We start from the raw sequence: 20,599 nt of genomic DNA on the forward strand, positions 1-20,599 counted from the left end.
AAACTTTGCACATGAATATTCACAGCAGCATTAATAGTAATAGTCAAACAATGGCAACAACCCACATAAGCTACAACTGAGGGATGGATAAATAAATGAATAAATAAATAAATGGCATGAAATACTAGTATATGTGGTACAGTGTGAATAAACTTTGAAACAGTGAAAGAAGCCAGTCACAGAAGACAATGTAGTGAATGATTTTGTTATATGAAATAGCCAAAATAGGCAAGTCTATACATACAGAAAGAGATTAGTTGTTGCCAAGGGCTGGGGAAGGTGGGGCCAGGGGAATAGGTATGGGGCTTGTTACAGGATGATGAAAATATGCTAAATATTCTAAAATTAGATTTTTGGCAGTGATTGCACAACTCTTGAGAAACAGTTGGCTCTTGAGCAATGTAGGGGTTAGGGACACCAATTCCCCCAACTCAAAAAACCATGAGTAATTTTGACTCCCCCCAAACTTAGATAGCCTACTATTGACTGGAAACCTTCCTGGTAACAGCTGATTAACAAAAATACAAAACAAATATTTTGTATGTTTTATGTATTATATGCTGTATTCTTACAATAAAGTAAGATAGAGAAAAGAAAATATTAAGAAAATCATATGGAAGTACATTTATTGCGCTGTACTGCAAAATTTCCGTGTGTGGGAGGACACATGCAGTTCAAACCCATGTTATTTGAGGGTCAACTGTATACTAAAATGCACTGATTATACACTTCAAATAGGTGATTGTATAGTATATGAACTATAAGTCAATAAGGCTGGTTTTTTTTTTTAATTTCTTTTCAGGGTAACAGTATTTATTGTTTTTGCACCACACCCAGTGCTCCATGCAACACGTGCCCTCCCTAATACCCACCACCTGTTCCCCCAACCTCCCACCCCCCGCCCCTTCAAAACTCTCAGATTGTTTTTCAGAGTCCATAGTCTCTCATGGTTCACCTCCCCCTCCAATTTTCCTCAACTCCCTTCTCCTCTCCATCTCCCCATGTCCTCCATGTTATTTGTTATGCTCCACAAATAAGTGAAACCATATGATACTTGGCTTGACTTATTTCACTCAGCATAATCTCTTCCAGTCCCATCCATGTTGCTACAAAAGTTGGGTATTCATCCTTTCTGATGGAGGCATAATACTCCATAGTGTATATGGACCACATCTTCCTTATCCATTTGTCCGTTGAAGGGCATCTTGGTTCCTTCCACAGTTTGGCGACCATGGCCATTGCTGCTATAAACACTGGGGTACAGATGGCCCTTCTTTTCACTACATCTGTATCTTTGGGGTAAATACCCAGTAGTGCAATTACAGGGTCATAGGGAAGCTCTATTTTTAATTTTCAATAAGGCTGTTTTTAAGAACGGTAGAGAGAAGCAATGGCCACAGTTTAAATGGCCATTTAATGGCCACAGCATAAACAGGAGATTATGCTGAGTGAAATAAGTCAAGCAGAGAGCCAATTATCATATGGTTTCACTTATTTGTGGAGCATAAGGAATATGGAGATGGAGAGGAGAAGTGAGTTGGGGGAAATTGGAGGGGGAGATGAATCATGAGACTGTGGACTCTGAGAAACAAACTGAGGGGTTTGGGGGGGTTGGGTGAGCCTGGTGGTGGGTATTATGAGGGCACATATTGCATGGAGCACTGGGTGTGGTGCATAAACAATGAATTCTGTAATACTGAAAAGAAATAAAATTAAATAAAATGGAAAAATGGTAGATAAGATTTGGTAGGAGGCATTGTTTAGGTAATTTAGAGGGGCTCACAATGAAAAAGAGAATATGAAATAAGGCATCCAATTTGTTCATGGAATGTTTGGCCTGATGTAGCCCACAATTAACCACTTAGAGAAGCAAAGCGGGCAAGGAGAGCTCATTTCATTTATTAACTTGCAGTTTTCTTTTTGATAAGAGAGGGGATTAAAAATGGGACCTGAGTTGTGTGTGTGATTCTAAGTGCGTGTAATGTCAATAAATACAATAGTGGAAAATAGTCCAAGGATGGGACAAAAGGAAATTTACAAATTAAAAACTAAGAACATTGATTAAAAAAAAAAAAAACCAAATGAAGGTTTTTCTAGAAAGAAATGCATCAACTTACAGCTTCTTCGTCCTTGCTGAGCAGTTTGGCACAGGCCAAAAAATCTTCATACTTTGCGTAAGGAATAACTGGTTCCGGAAGTTCTCGGAGATAGAGTTTAAGAAGTGATGCCACTGTGTGTACATCCGTGTTGCTGTGGAGACAGAAGTGGGAAGATATTCTCTGGAGTAAACTTTATTTTACTTTATCCGATTTAGTTTTTCATCAAATACACACTGAAGAGTCAGAATTCCATACGAGTTGGCAATTCAGTCAGGAACTTCAGCTTTGAAGGAGCACACACTTCCACAATGCCTGTGACATGCTGTACCACGGGTGGAAGGGAAAGGGATCTGGAAGGACTCTGGGAAGCTGCAGTGTGGTCTGAAAATATTCAGAAGTTCAAACACTTTTCTTTTGTGTGTACTTGATGTTAAGCAGAAGTGTTAACTTTGGAAAACAGGGCCTATATACCAGACTAAATGAAATATAATACAATCTACAAAAAATACCAAATCCATCGAGGTGTGCATGCATGTATTCAATGTCACAGTCAGTTTGGAATCTTAGCCTCATTTTCTATTCTGTAGAAGACATTGGTGATTGGTTACAGACATCAGAAACTTAGTATGACATGTTATAACTTTTTAAGCAGAACTTATTTTGAAGGTGATTGATTCTCAGCATGATTTCTTGTCTAATATTCTAAGATAGTTGGAATCCTTAGTGTCTTCTAGAAAGAAAAGGAATACACTACAAAAATGAATAAAGAAAACAAAACCTGTCCTTTGTATAAGGTACAAAACTTATTTTTATTCCCTACTGACCATGAGAGTGATAGGATTTCTTTTTTTTTTTTTTAAGATTTTATGTTTTATTTGACAGAGACAGAGGGAGCAAGCGCATACAAGTAGGAAGAATGGCAGGCAGAAGCAGAGGGAGAAGCGGACTCCCCTCTGAGCCGGGAACCCCATCGTGAGGCTCGATCCCAGGACCCTGGGAACATGACCGGAGCCAAAGGCAGACGCCTAACTGACTGAGCCACTATACTTTGTGCTCTCTATCTCCCTGTTAATCCATGAAGATGGAGGACAGTACATACTACAGGAGGTGAATTTTGGTTGTGTATTTATTTATTTAGTTTTGAGTGAAGGGTATAAAGTATGACCTTGAGAAGTGGAAAAGAGGCAGTGAACAAGGTCAGGAATTCTGTAGGTATTGAGAATGAACATCCCACTCCCAGACTGAGTTGCAGGAAGTGACATGTCCCCAGACGGGTATATCTTGAAAGCTACCATACAGTTGAATTTCCTGCCTCAGTGAATATTGTCTTGCCTCAAGGGTGACGTGGAAGCAGAGCTGACATACAAAACTACACAGGCTGGGACAATGGGCATCTCAGTTCTCAATTCTGGATTTGCGTTGATTTCATCATCTATTTCCCACATGCCTACTCTGTACTGAACTACAGAAACACACAGTGGCTAGGACCTCAAACGGTCAAAAAAAGATATTTCAGCCTGCTCAAAATGTATAAGCTAGTGGGATAGGGCATTTTTTTTTTTTTTTTTTTATTTGACAGAGAGAGAGGTCACAAGTAGGCAGAGAGGCAGGCAGAGAGAGAGGGAGAAACAGGCTCCTCACTGATGCAGGGCTCGATCCCAGGACCCTGAGATCATGACCTGAGCCGAAGGCAGAGGCTTAAACCACTGAGCTACCCAGGCGCCCCGGGATAGGGCATATTAAGTAGATAATAACACAAGTATATAATTGCAAAGTGTGGTGAGTGGTAGTAAGGAAAAGTGTCGGATGATATCTAATAACAAGAGCGGGCTGATGAGGGGTTGGAGTACTTCTCCAAGGAATGAGGCACAGGCCAAGGTCTGAAGGGGTGTGATAATTACAAGTGAGAGCAGAAGTACAAAAGAAGTCACTCCTGATTAAAGCAAGGCAGGTAAACAGAGCCACAAGTGAGAGGGAACATCTTGTCCTTGAGGAGGTAACAAAAAGCTAAGGGAGAGCCAAGTTCAGAGTGGGACTGGATGAGTTCTGCCTATAGGCCGTGTTCTCACAGAGCCTGGGACTCTACCTTTCCCATATTAGAGAGGGCGAAGGCGAACCTCTTCATTTCAGGGTTGAAGTCAGTCAAAGCAGATGTTTTGTCAACCATTCTGCAGACGTTAAAATGATGGAGGTGATCTAATAGGGTTTGTCTTAAATTAATTTTGTTCTTTCATAAATAAATATAGGTTTTTCCTTTTAAAATTCTGAACTGATAGACAATATAGAAGTCAACTCAAAGGCTAGTAAAGAAAATAAAAATCACATCCCTGAGACATCTTGAAAACTGAGCCCAAGCTCATTAATTCCTTAAATTACTTTCTACAAAATTTTTTAAACAGATAGTCCTAACATAGTGTCAATGGTAAGACTAGGTTTATTTGTCTGTGGGTGGGTTGTTTGTTTTTAAACACTCTATTTCATGTATATCAAAGCCCTTCAGTGTTTCTCTGGCTATGTAGTGAAGAACCCAACCCCTGAAGGTACAAACATGAGCACTTACAAAACACAGCCTGGGACAGGATTAGGCAGTTCAATCAAATATTACAATAAATGATTTCCATCTTTTGTTTCCACTCTAAGCCAACCCAACCCGTGACTAGGTTGGTTGTGTTGCCTTCAAAGACAAAGACTAGTGTGTTAGAGTTATTTGAAGATACAGAGAAGAATATCAAAATGAAAGATAAAATTAAGTATAACTTCAATACATGGAATATGTTATCTATAATTTGTCTGACTATATAAATAGAATATATAAAAAATCTTTGTGAAGAAAATGTAATACATAAATGAGGCAATAATAATAAGAAATACACATTTAATGAAAAATGCTGTTCTTTTGTTTCATTGATTCTCCCCCGCACACTGTTTAGAAGGTAACTTGCTTGCTACTCTCACTATTTTGCTTCTAATGAAGTTGAGCTGTAGTACTGAGGACGTGTGAACACTAGATGGCACCATTGCAAAATTAGAGTAGTCACAGGGCGCAGACATTGTGAAGGATGAAAGGCTGCAGAATCATTCTTCATCCACCAGCAATTTTCTTAGCACCAGAGCTGCAGTAATGTTCCAAGAATAGGAATATTTGAGCTATGAATCAAGGCAAGAGACGTGGATGGGATGATGATTTTATTCCTTCCCTAAAGTGACGCGTCACATTAGCTTTCTAGCGTTAGAGTACACACCCACACATGGTTAGTTGTGTAGAAATGAAGAAAAAATGACCAAATACTTTTCCCTTTTTTTCAATTAACAAAGGTTATTAAATTTTTAATTAAAGGCTAAAAGTTAAAAATACATTACTCTCTTTTGGGGGCTTTATTAAACTCGGATTATTCTGTGGAAATCGAGACACCTACATTTTCCTGGCGTTCTCATTTTTGGCTTTGTCCTTTCCGGAACACTGAATGGAAGGAAGCAATTGCTTCTGGGAAGACTCCAGAAGCAAGTATGTATGGTGGTTCTGATTCACCTTAAGGGGCCCACAGTCCATCTGCCCTTCTTGCCAGAATGCCACCCACTGCAGCGGAAGTCTGGCGCTTGTCTGAAAAAACTCGCTGCATATCCACTGCACAAAATGGCAGCCATCTGCACCTCACTGTCTAACCTATCTCTCACTGAAAAGCCACGATTCTAATTAATATTTGCTTACTATGGACAACCAAATAAGTAAATACTAATATTGTGTGGTAACTGCTAGGGGAACGCATCATCTTTGTCCCAGAGAAATATATCTCAGTCTTGAACAAAGATATGACAGGGTGGTTGGTGGCTCAGTCGGTTGAGTGTCCGACTCTAAATCTCAGCTCAGGTCTTGATCTTGGGGTCACGAATTCAAGCCCTGCATTAAGACTACTTAAAAAAAAGGGGAGGGGAAGCGACCACACTGTGACAAAAGTCAGTGTACAATGGAGGATTAAGATACCTAACCTGGTTAATAATGATAATAGCAGTAGCAGCAGCAACACACGTACAAATATTTCACCGTACATCGGGCCTGTGAGCAGGTCCTTGTACTAACCCTATTTTGGGTACTTGAACAAGGCACCACCCTGGTATGAAATTCTTTCTGGCTAATCACTAAGATATGAATGGTTTTTAAAGGCTTTTGGTAGGAATTCAAGACTATTTGCTAATGTAAAATCATTATACAAACCTCACGTCTCTTTCACTCAGCTGGTGGTAGAATCTGTTTTCAGAAATTAATCTGAATCTGGCACATTCTATCCAGGGATGACAAAGAGGCGGAGACAGGCCCCAGGATCCTGAGTAAAGGAGCCCGCAGCGCAGAAGATGCTCATAGCACATGTCCCTTCAATGATCAACATACGGTTTCGTTTTCCTCTTAGACTGTACTTGGACTTTACTTCTGAGTCCTGCTTCCTCACGTACAGTCTTTTTACCAAGCTTAAAGGGAGGATTTCATGACTTTTACTGATTGATCTAATTTCGTATTCTCATGCATGTGCCTTTGGTCATTCTGGAATCCATCTACTGATATTAGTTCCTGATAATAGTTCCCAAATGCTTATGGTGGGCATGGCTTCGTGCCACATGCTGGGTGACACAGAAATGAACAACATAGATCTTTTTGTCCCTCTTGGGCTTATATCTCTAATCACCAACAATATTTTTCCATACCATGCCCCTACTTCTTTTTTTTTCTTTTTAAAGATTTTATTCATTTACTTGACAGACAGAGATCACAAGCAGGCAGAGAGGCAGGCAGAGAGAGAGGAAGGGAAGCAGGCTCCCTGCTGAGCAGAGAGTCTGATGCGGGGCTCGATCCCAGGACCCTGAGATCATGACCTGAGCTGAAGGCAGAGGCCTTAACCCACCCAGCCACCCAGGTGCCCCCATGCCCCTACTTCTTAACATTTCCTGTAAATTCTGGCTGCTAAGTTGCCAGCAGGTGTGAGATCTTAAGAATGTTCTTCACAGGGCACCTGGGTGGCTCAGTGGGTTAAGCCTCTGCCTTCAGCTCAGGTCATGATCTCAGGGTCCTGGGATCAAGCCCCGCATCAGGCTCTCTGCTCAGTGGGGAGCCCGATTCCCCCTCTCTCTGCCTGCCTCTCTGCCTACTTGTGATCTCTCTCTGTCAAATAAATAAATAAAATCTTAAAAAAAAAAAAAGAATGTTCTTTACAGTTCCTGGAAATTGCCTTCCGTTTTTTTTTTTTTAAAGATTATTTATTTATTTATTTGATAGAGAGAGATCACAAGTAGATAGAGAGGCAGGCAGAGAGAGAGAGAGGGAAGCAGGCTCCCTGCCGAGCAGAGAGCCCGATGGGGGACTCGATCCCAGGACCCCGAGATCATGACCTGAGCCGAAGGCAGCGGCTTAACCCACTGAGCCACCCAGGCGCCCCTGCCTTCCGTTTTTATACTCTAAGTACCATATAGGCCTCTCTCACTAATCTGAATAAGGATAAAGAAGCATGACAACAATCCTTCCTTGTTCATCTGCTATCTCCACCCCCTCCTTCCCTGATAAACAGACTCTCATCCATGGATTAGTTCAAATGCCACAGTAATTACAAGTATAATACTACACAAGCAAAAACTTGAAACTCTGAAGTCTCATAATTAGAAATGGGAATTTTTCACCCTGGATGCTAGGGGCAGAACACATCATCTGTTGATTTTACTGAATAGAATGAATTTCCAATGCATCCACACTGGAAATTACTAAAGATACTGTGAACTTATTTGCAATACACACACACACAATGAGATGACCCAAAATTCACTTGGAATTATGAAAAAAAATAATGTCAGGTCCATCAAACTCCAGGGAGAACATACAGGAGACTGAAGCCATTCAGCCACTCTTATCACGGTGAAGACTGCTGTCAAATTGTCTTAACATGTTCTTTCCACCAAATTCACAAAGGCAGAGAAAAGCAAATCTGAAGGTAGTAAGCAGTTCCAAACAAAACTAAATGTTTACAAGAAAAACCTGGCTCTGTTCAAAAAAAATATTTTTTTTAAACTTATCTTTCAAAACCACTACACTTTTCAGCAGTGCAACTTGAATCTGGTTCTGTCATGGCTCACTGTGGCTATGTGTCACCACTGAATTATATACAACAACAAGAAGACACTTTAACCTGTCTGGACTACACTGAGTTAGTGTTTGTCCCACTAATTTAAACAAGATTCCTGGCTTAAAAGTAATGATGGCAGAGAGCTGAACGATGATCTCCACTGTGGACTGAGCTGTGCCCCCTCCCTCAGAGGTTAGGCTGAAGCCCTAACCTCTGGTGTGATGGTATTTGGAGGTGGAAACTTTGGGAGATAATTGGGGTTAGAAGAGATCATGAGAATAGGACCCTGGTTTGATGAGATGGCTACCCTTAGAAGAAAAGACACCAGCGAGCTTGCTCACCAGCCCCTTGGTCCCTTACACATGTGAAAAGAAAAGGCCATGTGAGCCCAGGGGGAGAAGACAGTTGTCTATAAGCCAAAACGAGAGCCCGTATCAGAATCTGACTGAGCTTGCACCCTGATCTCAGACTTCCAGCATCAGAGCCACGAGAAAAGAAATTTCATCATGGCAGCCTGAGGTAGCTAATCCAAAATCCACATCTCCTGAGCATACCCATAAAACCATTAATTGTACTGCGAAGGTACTAGGTAAGGAAACGTTAGCAGAAAGTTAGAAATGCACTTGCAGATAATGTGGATTTATGGAAATACTGTGATTGATGTGATAAGAGAATAAAGTCAACAACTTTGGTTGCACCCTAGAGTCGCATGGAAAGTCTTTCAAAATACTGGTGCCTGGGTCCTATATATTCTGATGTAACTGGTGGGGCAGGGAGACTTTCAAAAAGCTACTCAGATGATTCCTATGTGCTGCCATGGTTGAGAAACACCCATATGGAACATGCATTTGAGGTAGAAAACCTCCAAGGAAAGGAGGCAATTCTGATGCGGAATGCTCACAAGGTCACAAAATTCAATCTGGCCACTCTATCACCCAAGGGACTCTACTAGTTATACACTCATCTGTCCAGCATTCCCTGAGAGAAGACAGGTGGGAGTAACGTTGGCCAAGAGATACTGTTATACTTAAATGAAATTGTCACATTGACCTTTCCTTTCCTACTCGTGGAATTACTTATATGTATAGATGTATGTGGGCACAGATGCTTCCCTCACAGTGCTAGCTAAACACGTAAAAAGAATATCTGATAGTTTGATATACAACCAGCACACCATACACATCAGCACATGAATGCACGCACACACACACGTGTGTGGCCCCCCACACTGACATGCGTATAAGATACACAAAGTAACAGATAAGATACTCTGTAGTTTCGCTGTAGAAAGAGCTTCTTTTGAGCAACTTGAATTTGGTGAGTCCAAATAACAGACCCTTCAAAGAGAAAGTAGCTACACTCCCAAACTGGAAAAAAAAAATCATGGATATTTGTCCATTTGTTATTTTTGATGAGTATTTCCCATAGGTGTTTCTCATTTCATTACTATTATTACTGTTATTTCTGTTGTCATTGTTGGCCACCTCACTCTCCTCCTCCTTACTTGGCCATCATTCCTTAACCAGGCAGCTCCCCAGTTTTTCTTCCTCCGCTGGCTTCTAAGTGCCATTTTCCTGGAATCTATGCATGCTCTCTGAGCTCAGCTTTCACTTTTCTATAATAACTACAAAACACACCCCTTCACAACAGACCTTTCCAATGAATTTGTAGATGTTCCATACATACTTTGAACTACATATAAACAAAGCTGGAGAACAACAAAAAAACCCTTGCAATAAAATTATTCCTTCTTTGCCATCTTCTCAACCATGGATGGCAGCACCATTCATACAAATAAACACGAAACCTATAAGTCAGACTAAATTTTGCTTTCCCCGACACCGTAATCTAACAGTGGTTAGTGATTCTCAGACTGAGCTACCCATTGGAATCCCCCGGAAAGTTTATAAGATACTCATGACTGAATCCTATATATTCTGATGTAAAACCTCATGAATCAATTCCCTCTTCAGTAGTCTCAGTGACATTGCTCAAGTTCAAGTTCATATCACTCATCTCCATTAATGTAACATAATGCCAGCTGGTTTTTCTGTTGCAAGCCTGTCTTCCTATACCCAGTCCCCTGAACATAAACATATAGGTGGTAATGATTAATTACAAATAAATATAAAGGACAAGTAAAGTGCCTTGCTATGTAGCTTTTGAATACTGTGTTTGAATGCAAAGGGAAAATGTATAAGCATATATAGATAAATACACATAACAAACATATATACTTACTTTATACATCACTCATTAGAGTTGTCATCATTTAGTTAGTTTGAGCTAGAGAGCATCAATTCACTTTATAAATAGCTAAGATGTCTAAGTAAATTAAATTCTTATATTAAAGAATAAAAATACAGTCTTTTTCCATTATAGTACCAAGACGCTTTCACTGGAAAGGAAAGTCTAGTGGGACTGAGACATTTGTAAGGCTTGATGTAGAATATTCACAAAAGTTTCCTTAAAGCGGTATTATAGCAGTATAACTTTTTTAACAGGCTACCTTGTACAGACATATGCATTCACTTCCAACAACAAAAACAAAAGACTAAAACCTTAAGTTTCAGGCAGTAGATAAGTTCTGGAAATCCAATGTACAGCATACTGAATATAGTCAAAGATGCTATTTTATAAACCTCCAAGGTGCTAAAAGCCTAGATCTTGAAGCTCTCAGCACAAAAAAAGAAATTATAATTATGTGACCTGATGGGGGGTGTTGGCTAACACTATGGTGTAATCATACTGCAATACATAAATGTACGGGACCGACACATTGCGTACCTTAAACTTACACAATGTTATATGTCAATTATAGAGCCACAAAAATAAATAATTTTAAAACAACATAAGTGTTGTTGGTTACTAATTAATCAACATGGCTATTAATATTTGTTAGTATGTCCCTCCAACTCTGGTGATTTGGGACCTAAGTATCAATGTTATATACAAATTTACCTTAGAAGCAATATTCAAATGCATATGATACAGTCATACTATAAATGACATTAATATTATCCAAAGTCTTAAGAGCCAAGTCATCAAATTTTTTCTATAGAAATTAAAGATGAAGTCACAAAGATTTTCTTATTAAACTGAGATCCTACTCAGTATCAATGATGCATATAATTGCTTAGAAAAAGGATAGACCTCAGGAATGATTTGAAAGTCACCAATAACAGAGATTAGGGATTAGAGATAGCCTGTTTACCAACCACAGAGATTGTATTTTACGTGTGTGGGTATCTCTACATCCTACACATACACACACCACATATACACACATACACATACATATTGAATACATATAAATATATATTTTATTCTATATATATTTATCTATATATATATATCTATATATATATATCTATATATCTATATATATATATATATATATATATATATTTATCTATATATAAATAAATATATATTTAATTCTTTGTAGAATTAAAAAAAAATATCCAGTCGGGTATGAAGAAAACTAAGACACTTCTTGATTGACTGTACATGTTGGACACTTTGTTCTCGCTAACCAGTGCCAGATCCTCATTGCATTAATTTATAGCTGTTTTAGGAGAAAGTTCAAGCCTTTGAGGTTCTACAGAGTATCTAAACTTGCCCAAGGATGAAGAAGAGAGTTTGCTCAGGGTTTTTATTAAACACGAGCATTCTTTATTTTTTTTTAAGATTTTATTTATTTGAGAGAGAGAGAGAAAGAAAGAGCACAAGCGGGGTGAAGGGCAGAGGGAGAGGAAGACGCTCTGCCAAGCATGGAGCCTGATGTGGGCCTCCATCTGGGGACAGATGGAGGGGACAAATGTCAGCCAAAGGCAGACACCTAATCGACTGACCCTCCCAGCTGCCCCAACATGAGCATTCTTAATCTAGGTTGGGAGTTATGCCGAAGTAATAGCTACCCGTTAGCATTTTCCCTGGCTATTCAATGGAACATAATTTCCTAAACTCACAAAGTGTAAAATAAGTGTCTAAAAATGTAAGACTGACGAAAAAGATTAGAAGATCATTGTTGACCTAAGTTACCCATTTTTAGGTGGGTATAAAGAGACTATTCACAGTGAGAGATATAAGAAAATCCATTTACAGAAAATTTAAAATTATACTAAGCAAATAGCACTATTCAATGGATTATGTGACTATGGTTTGAGGGAGGTGGGGTAAGACATCCCTTGCTCACCTCACATTTCCTCTAGGAATGGCTCATCAATAAAAATAACTAGACACAATACTTTATATCATCTAAGTATACTATGATTATGTAATTATCTAATTAGATTTTATAAGTGGGAAGCTTTCAGTTCTTGCTTAAATGGGATATGCTATTTTTTCTAACATTTGCCTCCTAATATACAGACCCTGAAGGCATTCTTTCACAGAGAGTTTACATGGCTCTAGCAGTTTCCATGTCTTTACATTAGTGAATGTATATACCTGAGACTTTATCACATAGCCCTTTCTTCAACTGTACTGAGGACTTGAAGGGCTATGGGTTATAATTTCAGTTTCATATGGTCCTCAAAATCTTGACAAACAGTTAATGAATTTGGCTTAGCTACAATTAAAAAGTTACAGCTGCGTTTAGTTACTTGACAATTTTATATTGTTTGCTTACATGTTTTTCCCTTTACTAAACTCTGCAGATGGAATTTCAGGAGAAACAAAAAAATGTGATCATCGTGATACAGTCAACAATTTATTTTTTTTTCCTAGAGATTTCAGATTATGCAACCAAGGGAAAACCAAGGATTTCCCAGAGAAGCATTGTTGAGGTTCTGGTGCTAAGGGGGTATATTTGTGCTAAAAAATGTATTTTTAAGTGTTCTTAATAGCATTTAAAACATACATACATACTTTGATCTTTCTATTTTAAAATAAAATGGAACCAAATATCATAATAATTTTCTAGCTAACAAAAACTAAATAGCAATCAAAATGTTCTTTATATATATTATATCCATATTATATATATATTCTTATTAATGTGTCCCAACACTGACTTTACTGCACATTGCCCATTTTCTTCCATAACAACCACATGTTTGGAGAATTTTGATTACCTGACTCTGGGATAAACAGTGAACAATGAAACATTCTTTTCCAGAAACCTTATTTTTTTCCAGTAAAGTCAGTAAGGTAGAAAACAAAACCTTTGTGTCTTATAGAGGAGAAAAGGAAATAGAAGCCTTGCTGAATCTCTAATGGTGTTAAAAGGAACTTAAAAAGATTTGCTGATATTTCCAGGTGATTCTACATATCAACACCAAAACCAGCCAAGTCCATGCAAAACTCATTCCTTCTCTGAACACTTCAACAGTTTTTTTTTTTTTTTTTAAGACTTTACTTATTTATTTGGCGGAGAGAGAGAGAGAAAATACAAGCAGGGGGAGTAGGAATGGGAGAAGCAGGCTCCCCGCCCAGCAGGGGGCCCAATGCGGAACTTGATTCCAGGATCCCGGGATCACGATCTGAACTGAAGGCAGACGCTTAATGACTGAGCCACCCAGGTGTCCCAGCAGTCTTTTGTTTTAACACAAAAGCATTCTCAAACTATAGGCTAAATGACACCATCCCAGTTATTTTTGTGGATATATATATTGAGGGAAAGGACAAAAAGCTTTTAAAAAAATCCAGCTGTATACTTATTGGGTGTCTCATACTAAAATCTGTCATGCTTCTTATTGGAAAGGATGCTTTGCTCCCACATATACAGAAATTTATTCTATTAGTGCTGTTTTCCACTTGAACCATTTTTAAGAAAAGTCAGCATAGGCAGGAAGAAAGAGAAAATTTTATTGAGAAGTAGTAAGGGGTTTTTGGTTTTGTTTCATCGTTTTGTTATAAATCAAAACCTAGTTCACTTTGGGAGTGGGCTGCACTCATCTTCACGAGAGCATTTCCGAGTACAAAACAAACAGAGGTACTGAGCTTAATTTAGAGCTGTGGCTCTTGGGAAATTACAAACCCATCCATAAGATTATGACTCTGTACTGACACAGGCAGGCATTTTGCGTCAGTTGACAAAAATGATATCCTGACAGAATTTTAGAAGTTGTCTTGAAACATGACAGGTTTCAGGCTTCTTAAACTGAAGGCTATGAAAATAAGCACATGAATTCTGTACTTACTGAGATATCAAAAATACTGGCATCCTTTCATTCAATAAATATATTCAAAATATATTCCTTATACCCTTTTATTCAACATAGGTTTATTGTGAGCCTATGCTGTGTCAGACATTTTTCTAGGTGCTAGGGATAAAAAAGGTGATCAAGATTCATAAAATTCCCCACTTTCTTAAGCTCATATTCTATATAAGTGTAGAATTCTATTTTATGAATAGAGAGTTTTAAATGAATATCCACAGTGATATCCTCATGGGTATGAAGATACATGCTCCTGTGGGATCACAGTTAATTTATTGTGATCCTAAATAGAAACTTCCAGAACATTATTTTTGATTCTTCAGCAGTTTTCAACCATTTCCTTATAATAACAAATTATCCAGATAATCAGAGGAATCAAACATTTTAAAACCATATGACTTCTAAGGGGCACATGTAAGTGGTTCATAAACACATAAAAAGATACACATCAGTAGTCATTAGGGAAATGCAAATTAAAACCATGATGCCATTGCACACTCACTGAAACGGTTAGAATTTTAAAAATGGCACATTCAGGGGCGCCTGGGTGGCTCAGTGTGTTAAAGCCTCTGCCTTCAGCTCAGGTCGTGATCCCAGGGTCCTGGGATCGAGCCCCACATCCGGCTCTCTGCTCAGCAGGGAGCCTGCTTCCTCCTCTCTCTCCCTGCCTGCCTCTCTGACTAGTTGCAATCTCTATCAAATAAATAAACAAAATCTTTAAAAAAAAATGGCACATTCATCCATTGCTGATAGAAATATGAAATGGTGCAGCCACTCTGGAAAACAGTTTGCCGGTTCCCCAAGTGTTAAACATAGATATGACAATTCTACTTTGAGGCATATACCCAGGAGGTGAAAGTCTATGTCCATGCAAAAAATTGTGCATGCATGCTCATGGCAACATTACTGGTAAAAGCCAAACAATGGAAACAACAGAAATATCTACCAATAGATAGATGGATAAACAAAACGTAGTATGTCCTCAGTATGAAATTCTATTCATCAACAAAAAGCAACAAACTACTGATATATGTATAACATGGATGAATCTTAAGAACATTACACTAAGCAAAAGAAGCTGGATGCAAGTGGCCCAAAATTGAGTAATTCCACATCCAGAAAAGGGAAACTCTATAGAGACAGAAAGTAGATTAGTGGTTGCCTGGGAAATGAGGGCTACTGGAAATAACAGTAAATGGGTGATGAAAATGTTCCAAACCAATAGGTAGTAATGGCTGCATAACTTGGTAAATTTGTCAAAAATCATTGCATTCCACCATTGCAATGAGTGAATCACATGATATGTAAAATACGACTCAGTAAATTTATTTCAGAAAACACACGCTTTTAAGGAATGCACTTTCACCAAATGCATGCAAGAATATTTGCAAACTGACTTCCAAGATACAAACAAGCACCCACTTTCAGAATATAAAACCCTGCGGGCGTCTTACTTCTTTTAGTAGGAATTGCCATGGAGATTTCAAAACAGGCATGAAGATATCCTAGATTAAAAACACTGAAGAGCTTAGGTTCAAGCATAGGTTCAAGCCTATTACTTTTCCGTATCATATAAAATGTTAGAATCGTCATTATCATCAAGGTCATAATACCTATGACAATGGCAATAAATGTGTTAAGTATCTTATTTCATTATATCATTTCTTTTGGTGTTTTTGTTCCATTTTGGTTTATTTATATATTTAGTTAGTTAGTTGGGGTTTTTTTAATCAAGTTTTTTATTTTAATTCCAGCATAGTTAACATGTATTTTGTTTTATTTTTTAAGTGCATTAATATAACAACCCTGTGGGTTAATTACGATTTTCATTTTTTAACATGAGGAAACTAGGGGTTTTAAGAAGTGAAATATACAGGGGCACCTGGGTGGCTCAGTGGATTAAGCCGCTGCCTTCGGCTCAGGTCATGATCTCAGGGTCCTGGGATGGAGCCCCGCATTGGGCTCTCTGCTCCGCAGGGAGCCTGCTTCCTCCTCTCTCTCTGCCTGCCTCTCTGCCTACTTGTGATCTCTCTCTCTGTCAAATAAATAAATAAAATCTTTAAAAAAAAAAAAAAAGAAGTGAAGTAAACAGTTGTAGGTTGTTAACTTAGATTATAAATGGTGGGCCTGCCTGAACTCTTATTCTTACACTGCCTCCTGGCAAATAAGTATACAAACACAGACTGATATGCCAAATATGGTGAAACTTCTTGCTAATTAACTATTTTTATTCATAACTCAGTCAGGTTTCCGTGGAAGTGAGCTCCAAATTTATTCAAAGATAAATTGACCTCACACTGGTCAGAATGGCTAAAATGAACAAGTCGGGAAACAATAGAAGCTGGTAAGGATACAGCATATGGTGAAACCTCTCACACTTTTGGTGGGAATGCAAGCTGGTACAGCCACTCTGGAAAACAGTATGGAGGTTCCTCAAAAAGTTAAGAAACAGAGCTATACTATGACCCAAAATTGCACTAAAAGGCATTTATCCAAAGGATACAAACATAGTGATTCAAAGTGGCACATACACTATAACGTTTATAGCAGCAATGTTCACAATAGCCAAAATATGGATGTCCAGCAACAGATGAATGGATAAAGAAGATGTGGTACAGGAACACCTGGGTGACTCAGTCTGTTAAGTGTCTGCCTTTGGCTCAGGTCATGGTCTTAGGGTCCTGGGATGGAACCTCATGTTGGGCTCCCTGCTCAGTGGTGAGTCTGCTTTTCCCTCTCTCTCTGCCCTCCACTCCTGCTCATGTTCTTGCTCTCAAATAAATAAATTTCAAAAGATAAAAATAAAAAAAGATGTAAGATGATATGTACACACACACACACACACACACACACACACACACAAATACTATGCAGCCATCAAAAAGAATGAAATTTTGCCATTTGCAATGATGTGGATAGAACTATAGTGTATTACATTAAGTGAAATAAGTCAGTCAGAGAAAGACAAATACATATGATTTCACTCATATGTGGAATTTAAGAAACAAAACAGATGATTATAGGAGAAGGGAAGGAAAAATAAAATAAGATAAAAACAGAAAGGGAAGCAAACCATGAGACTCTTATCCACCCAGAACAAAGTGAGGATTGCTGGAGGGGAGGTGGGTGGGGGATGGGCATTAAGGAGGACACTTGCTGTTATGAGCACTAGGCGTTGTATGTAAGTGATCGATCACTAGATAATACTCCTGAAACTGATAATACATTATATGTTAAATAACTTGAATTTAAATAAAATTTTCAAAAAAGAAAAAGAAAACTAAAAAAAAAAAAGATAAATTGAAAGCAAAGGAAAGCTCATGTTCTTTCTTTCCAATGTACAGGCTTTTTGATATATCATCAAGAGAGTAAGCACCATGAAACATGACAGATTTCTAGCTAACAACCTGTACTACATAAAATATTTAGTAAATATCCATTCATGCGAATATTTTCCACATAAAAATATTTCTCTTTAAAGCTCATTAACTTTTCAGATCCTGGTATGTTTACAAAGAGGTTTCAGGGACCCCTAGTGAGTTACACTCATTTTTCAAATTAGGTAAGATGCCACGTGTTCAGGGAAGGGGGCCTGTCCGTGTTGCTGAAGAGTGTTGTGAAGTGTGGGCTACTCCAAGCACACAAACGCAACACTAAGGGATATCAAATCACACAACAGGAACCTTAGTCCTCTTCTGATTCTTTCACCTCTTCTGATGATCTCAAGTAGGAAGTACCAGTTGGAAATGAGAGAAGTGTTGAGGCAGTACCATCACTTGCCAATCTCCGTTTTCATCAAGTACACAGAAGGCCTTAGGGCCAATCTTCAGAAAGCAGCTGTATTCAGCTGGCATTTAATAACACATCTTGTTGTCACTGCATTGTGATTTATGGTGCATGTGCTGGTTTTCAACTAACAATAATGATATCAAATTCCTTTACAACAAAACTGATAAAACAGTGAATAAATTTAAAGGGAAATATTCAAGCTGGTACAGGTGTTCCATGGAGATGGCTAAAATCGTGATGGTACTATGGGAATGACAGAAGTTTGGGATGGACTGGAAGGCTATGCTTATCAAATCTGGTCACGCCTTCAGAGTATTGAAGAACTGCATCAAAACTAGGAATGTTAGACATCACCACAGTTAAACAGCTGTTCGGGTCATCAGAGGGCTGGCTCCTCTGTGGCTTCAGAGAATCACTTAGGGTGCGGAAAACAAGGTAACCAGTTTACCACCTACACATTCAGGGCTTGCCTTGGGCAAACTCCTGGGAGTCAGGTCTTTGCTTTTCCAGCTCTTCACCTATCCACATGCCCTTAAGCTACCACTTGCTTTCTTTGCTTTCCTCCATCAAATCCTACCGTAGATCCTTTATTCACACTACGGTACAAAGGCTCTGTAACTGTATGGTTTGCTACTGAACTCCCCAGTGCTTGATTTTTCACCTGGATCACAGCATAAAGGTGCAGGGAAGTTCTTTTTAGATTGTTCTAAAAATTTCAGGCCCATTTCAGCAGGTAGGAAAGAATACATTTTACACATTGACAATACAGCCCAGAAAATAAATTCTCTTTCACAGTAGCTTAAGACCAGCTCAGCTGAGTCAGAACTAATGTGTTGCTTCCAATAAGGCCATGAGGTTGATTTTTTTTCTCTCATTTCATATATAAAAAAACTATCACTTCTAAGGAGCATTTATTCTTACCCCATATTCCTGTACCCTACGGTCTGGCTAGTATTTTCCAATTTATGATTAGAGAACTACGCATATAAGAATTACTTGGGAATCTGGGGCGCCTGGGCAGCTCAGTGGGTTAAAGCCTCTGCCTTCAGCTCAGGTCATGATCCCAGGGTCCTGGGATCGAGCCCCGCATGGGGTTCTCTGCTCCGTGGGGAGCCTGCTTCCTCCTCTCTCTCTCTGTCTGCCTCTCTGCCTACTTGTGACCTCTGTCTGTCAAATAAATAAATAAAATCTTTGAAAAAAAAAAAAGAATTACTTGGGAATTTGTTTGAAATTCAAATTCTGATGCATCCTCCAACCTTTTAAAATCTCGGTGAGAGTTGGTGGGGTGTAAGCTTCTGAACCTAGAGCCACCTCTCTGGGTCATCCCTATGCAAACTAATATTTGAGAAGCTCTACTGTCTATAGTGTCTATAGTGCCCCCCACTTCAAGTCTACTTTTTATAACTTAGGTCAGAAATACTCAAAGCTATATTGCTACTCAGAAGATAAAAATTAAAATATGTCTGGCTTTTCTATCTTCTAAGTTTTAGACCTTTTAAAAAAAATTTATCTCTATAGAATTGCAGTTTGTTTAGCGATCCTAAATCAGTCACCAAAACAAATAAAAAATGAGCAAGATGGTAAAAGAAAAGAAAGAGGGTAAGGACAAAATGAACAAAGTATGTGGGAAGGTGTCTGGGTACCAGGGACAGCATTTAGAGGATTTTGGACAAAATGTGTAAAATCATTGGCTTCTACAGTCTTCTGTCCTTGCTCTTTTAAACACGTGTGTTATAAGCACATAGTTTTTGTTGTTGTTGTTGTTTTGTTTAGTTTTTTTGTCGCTGAACAATTAATGCTCTGATGGTGACACCCACATGGACATTCTTATCCTGTCTTCCCAGCAATTGCAAAATGTATCTTTTTTAACAGCTGAGGCCACCTGGAGAGTTCTGGAAATGAAAGAACATTCCGCTTCTAATCTGATTTTACACATTTTGTGTTTCATTTTTATCCCCTCAAAGTGGGGAAATTTAATATAAAATGTTATATTTTAATTTGTTTTCATTTCTGAACAGAAATAATAAAGAAAAGAATGGTTAGGAACTTAGAGGTCTGCTGTTTTTTGACATTTGACATCAACTGATAGAATAAAAATTCTTTCTGCCAATGAAAATGTCCTTTCTCACAAAATTCACTTTGGTCAAGGAGTCTGTGGGAATATGTCATCTAACTCTAGGAACAAAAAGTCATGCATACATAAAAGTCTTAAACTTGAACCTCAGAACTGGAAAATTGCATGAGGTAACTGAAGAATAGAAAGTGCATTGTTTAATAAAAGCTGGTCCATGTGCCTGAAACCTCTCTCAATTTAAATAATGTATGCTCTAAATTTCTTTTTCTCAATTTTTTTTCTCCATAGGGCAACATACTTCTTCTCATTCAATATGATATGATATCTTCCAAATGGATCCCTAGCTTCAAAAGCACAGACCAATGATGA

The 20,599-nt window shown here is 38.5% G+C and overlaps 1 protein-coding gene across 4 annotated transcripts in view; it reads right to left on the minus strand.

Annotated features, from left to right (window-relative positions):
* Nucleotides 1-20,599, minus strand: part of ARHGAP24 (Rho GTPase activating protein 24) — a 534,495-nt gene that overhangs the window by 23,387 nt on the left and 490,509 nt on the right. For all 4 annotated transcript variants that reach the window (XM_045998038.1, XM_045998040.1, XM_045998041.1 and 1 more), the window contains one exon: nt 2,118-2,250. In XM_045998038.1, coding sequence (XP_045853994.1) covers nt 2,118-2,250 — 133 coding nt within the window. The remainder of the gene's footprint in view (nt 1-2,117; nt 2,251-20,599) is intronic.

The sequence above is a fragment of the Meles meles genome, chromosome 2 (genome assembly GCF_922984935.1).
Source record: "Meles meles chromosome 2, mMelMel3.1 paternal haplotype, whole genome shotgun sequence".
Lineage (NCBI taxonomy): Eukaryota > Metazoa > Chordata > Mammalia > Carnivora > Mustelidae > Meles > Meles meles.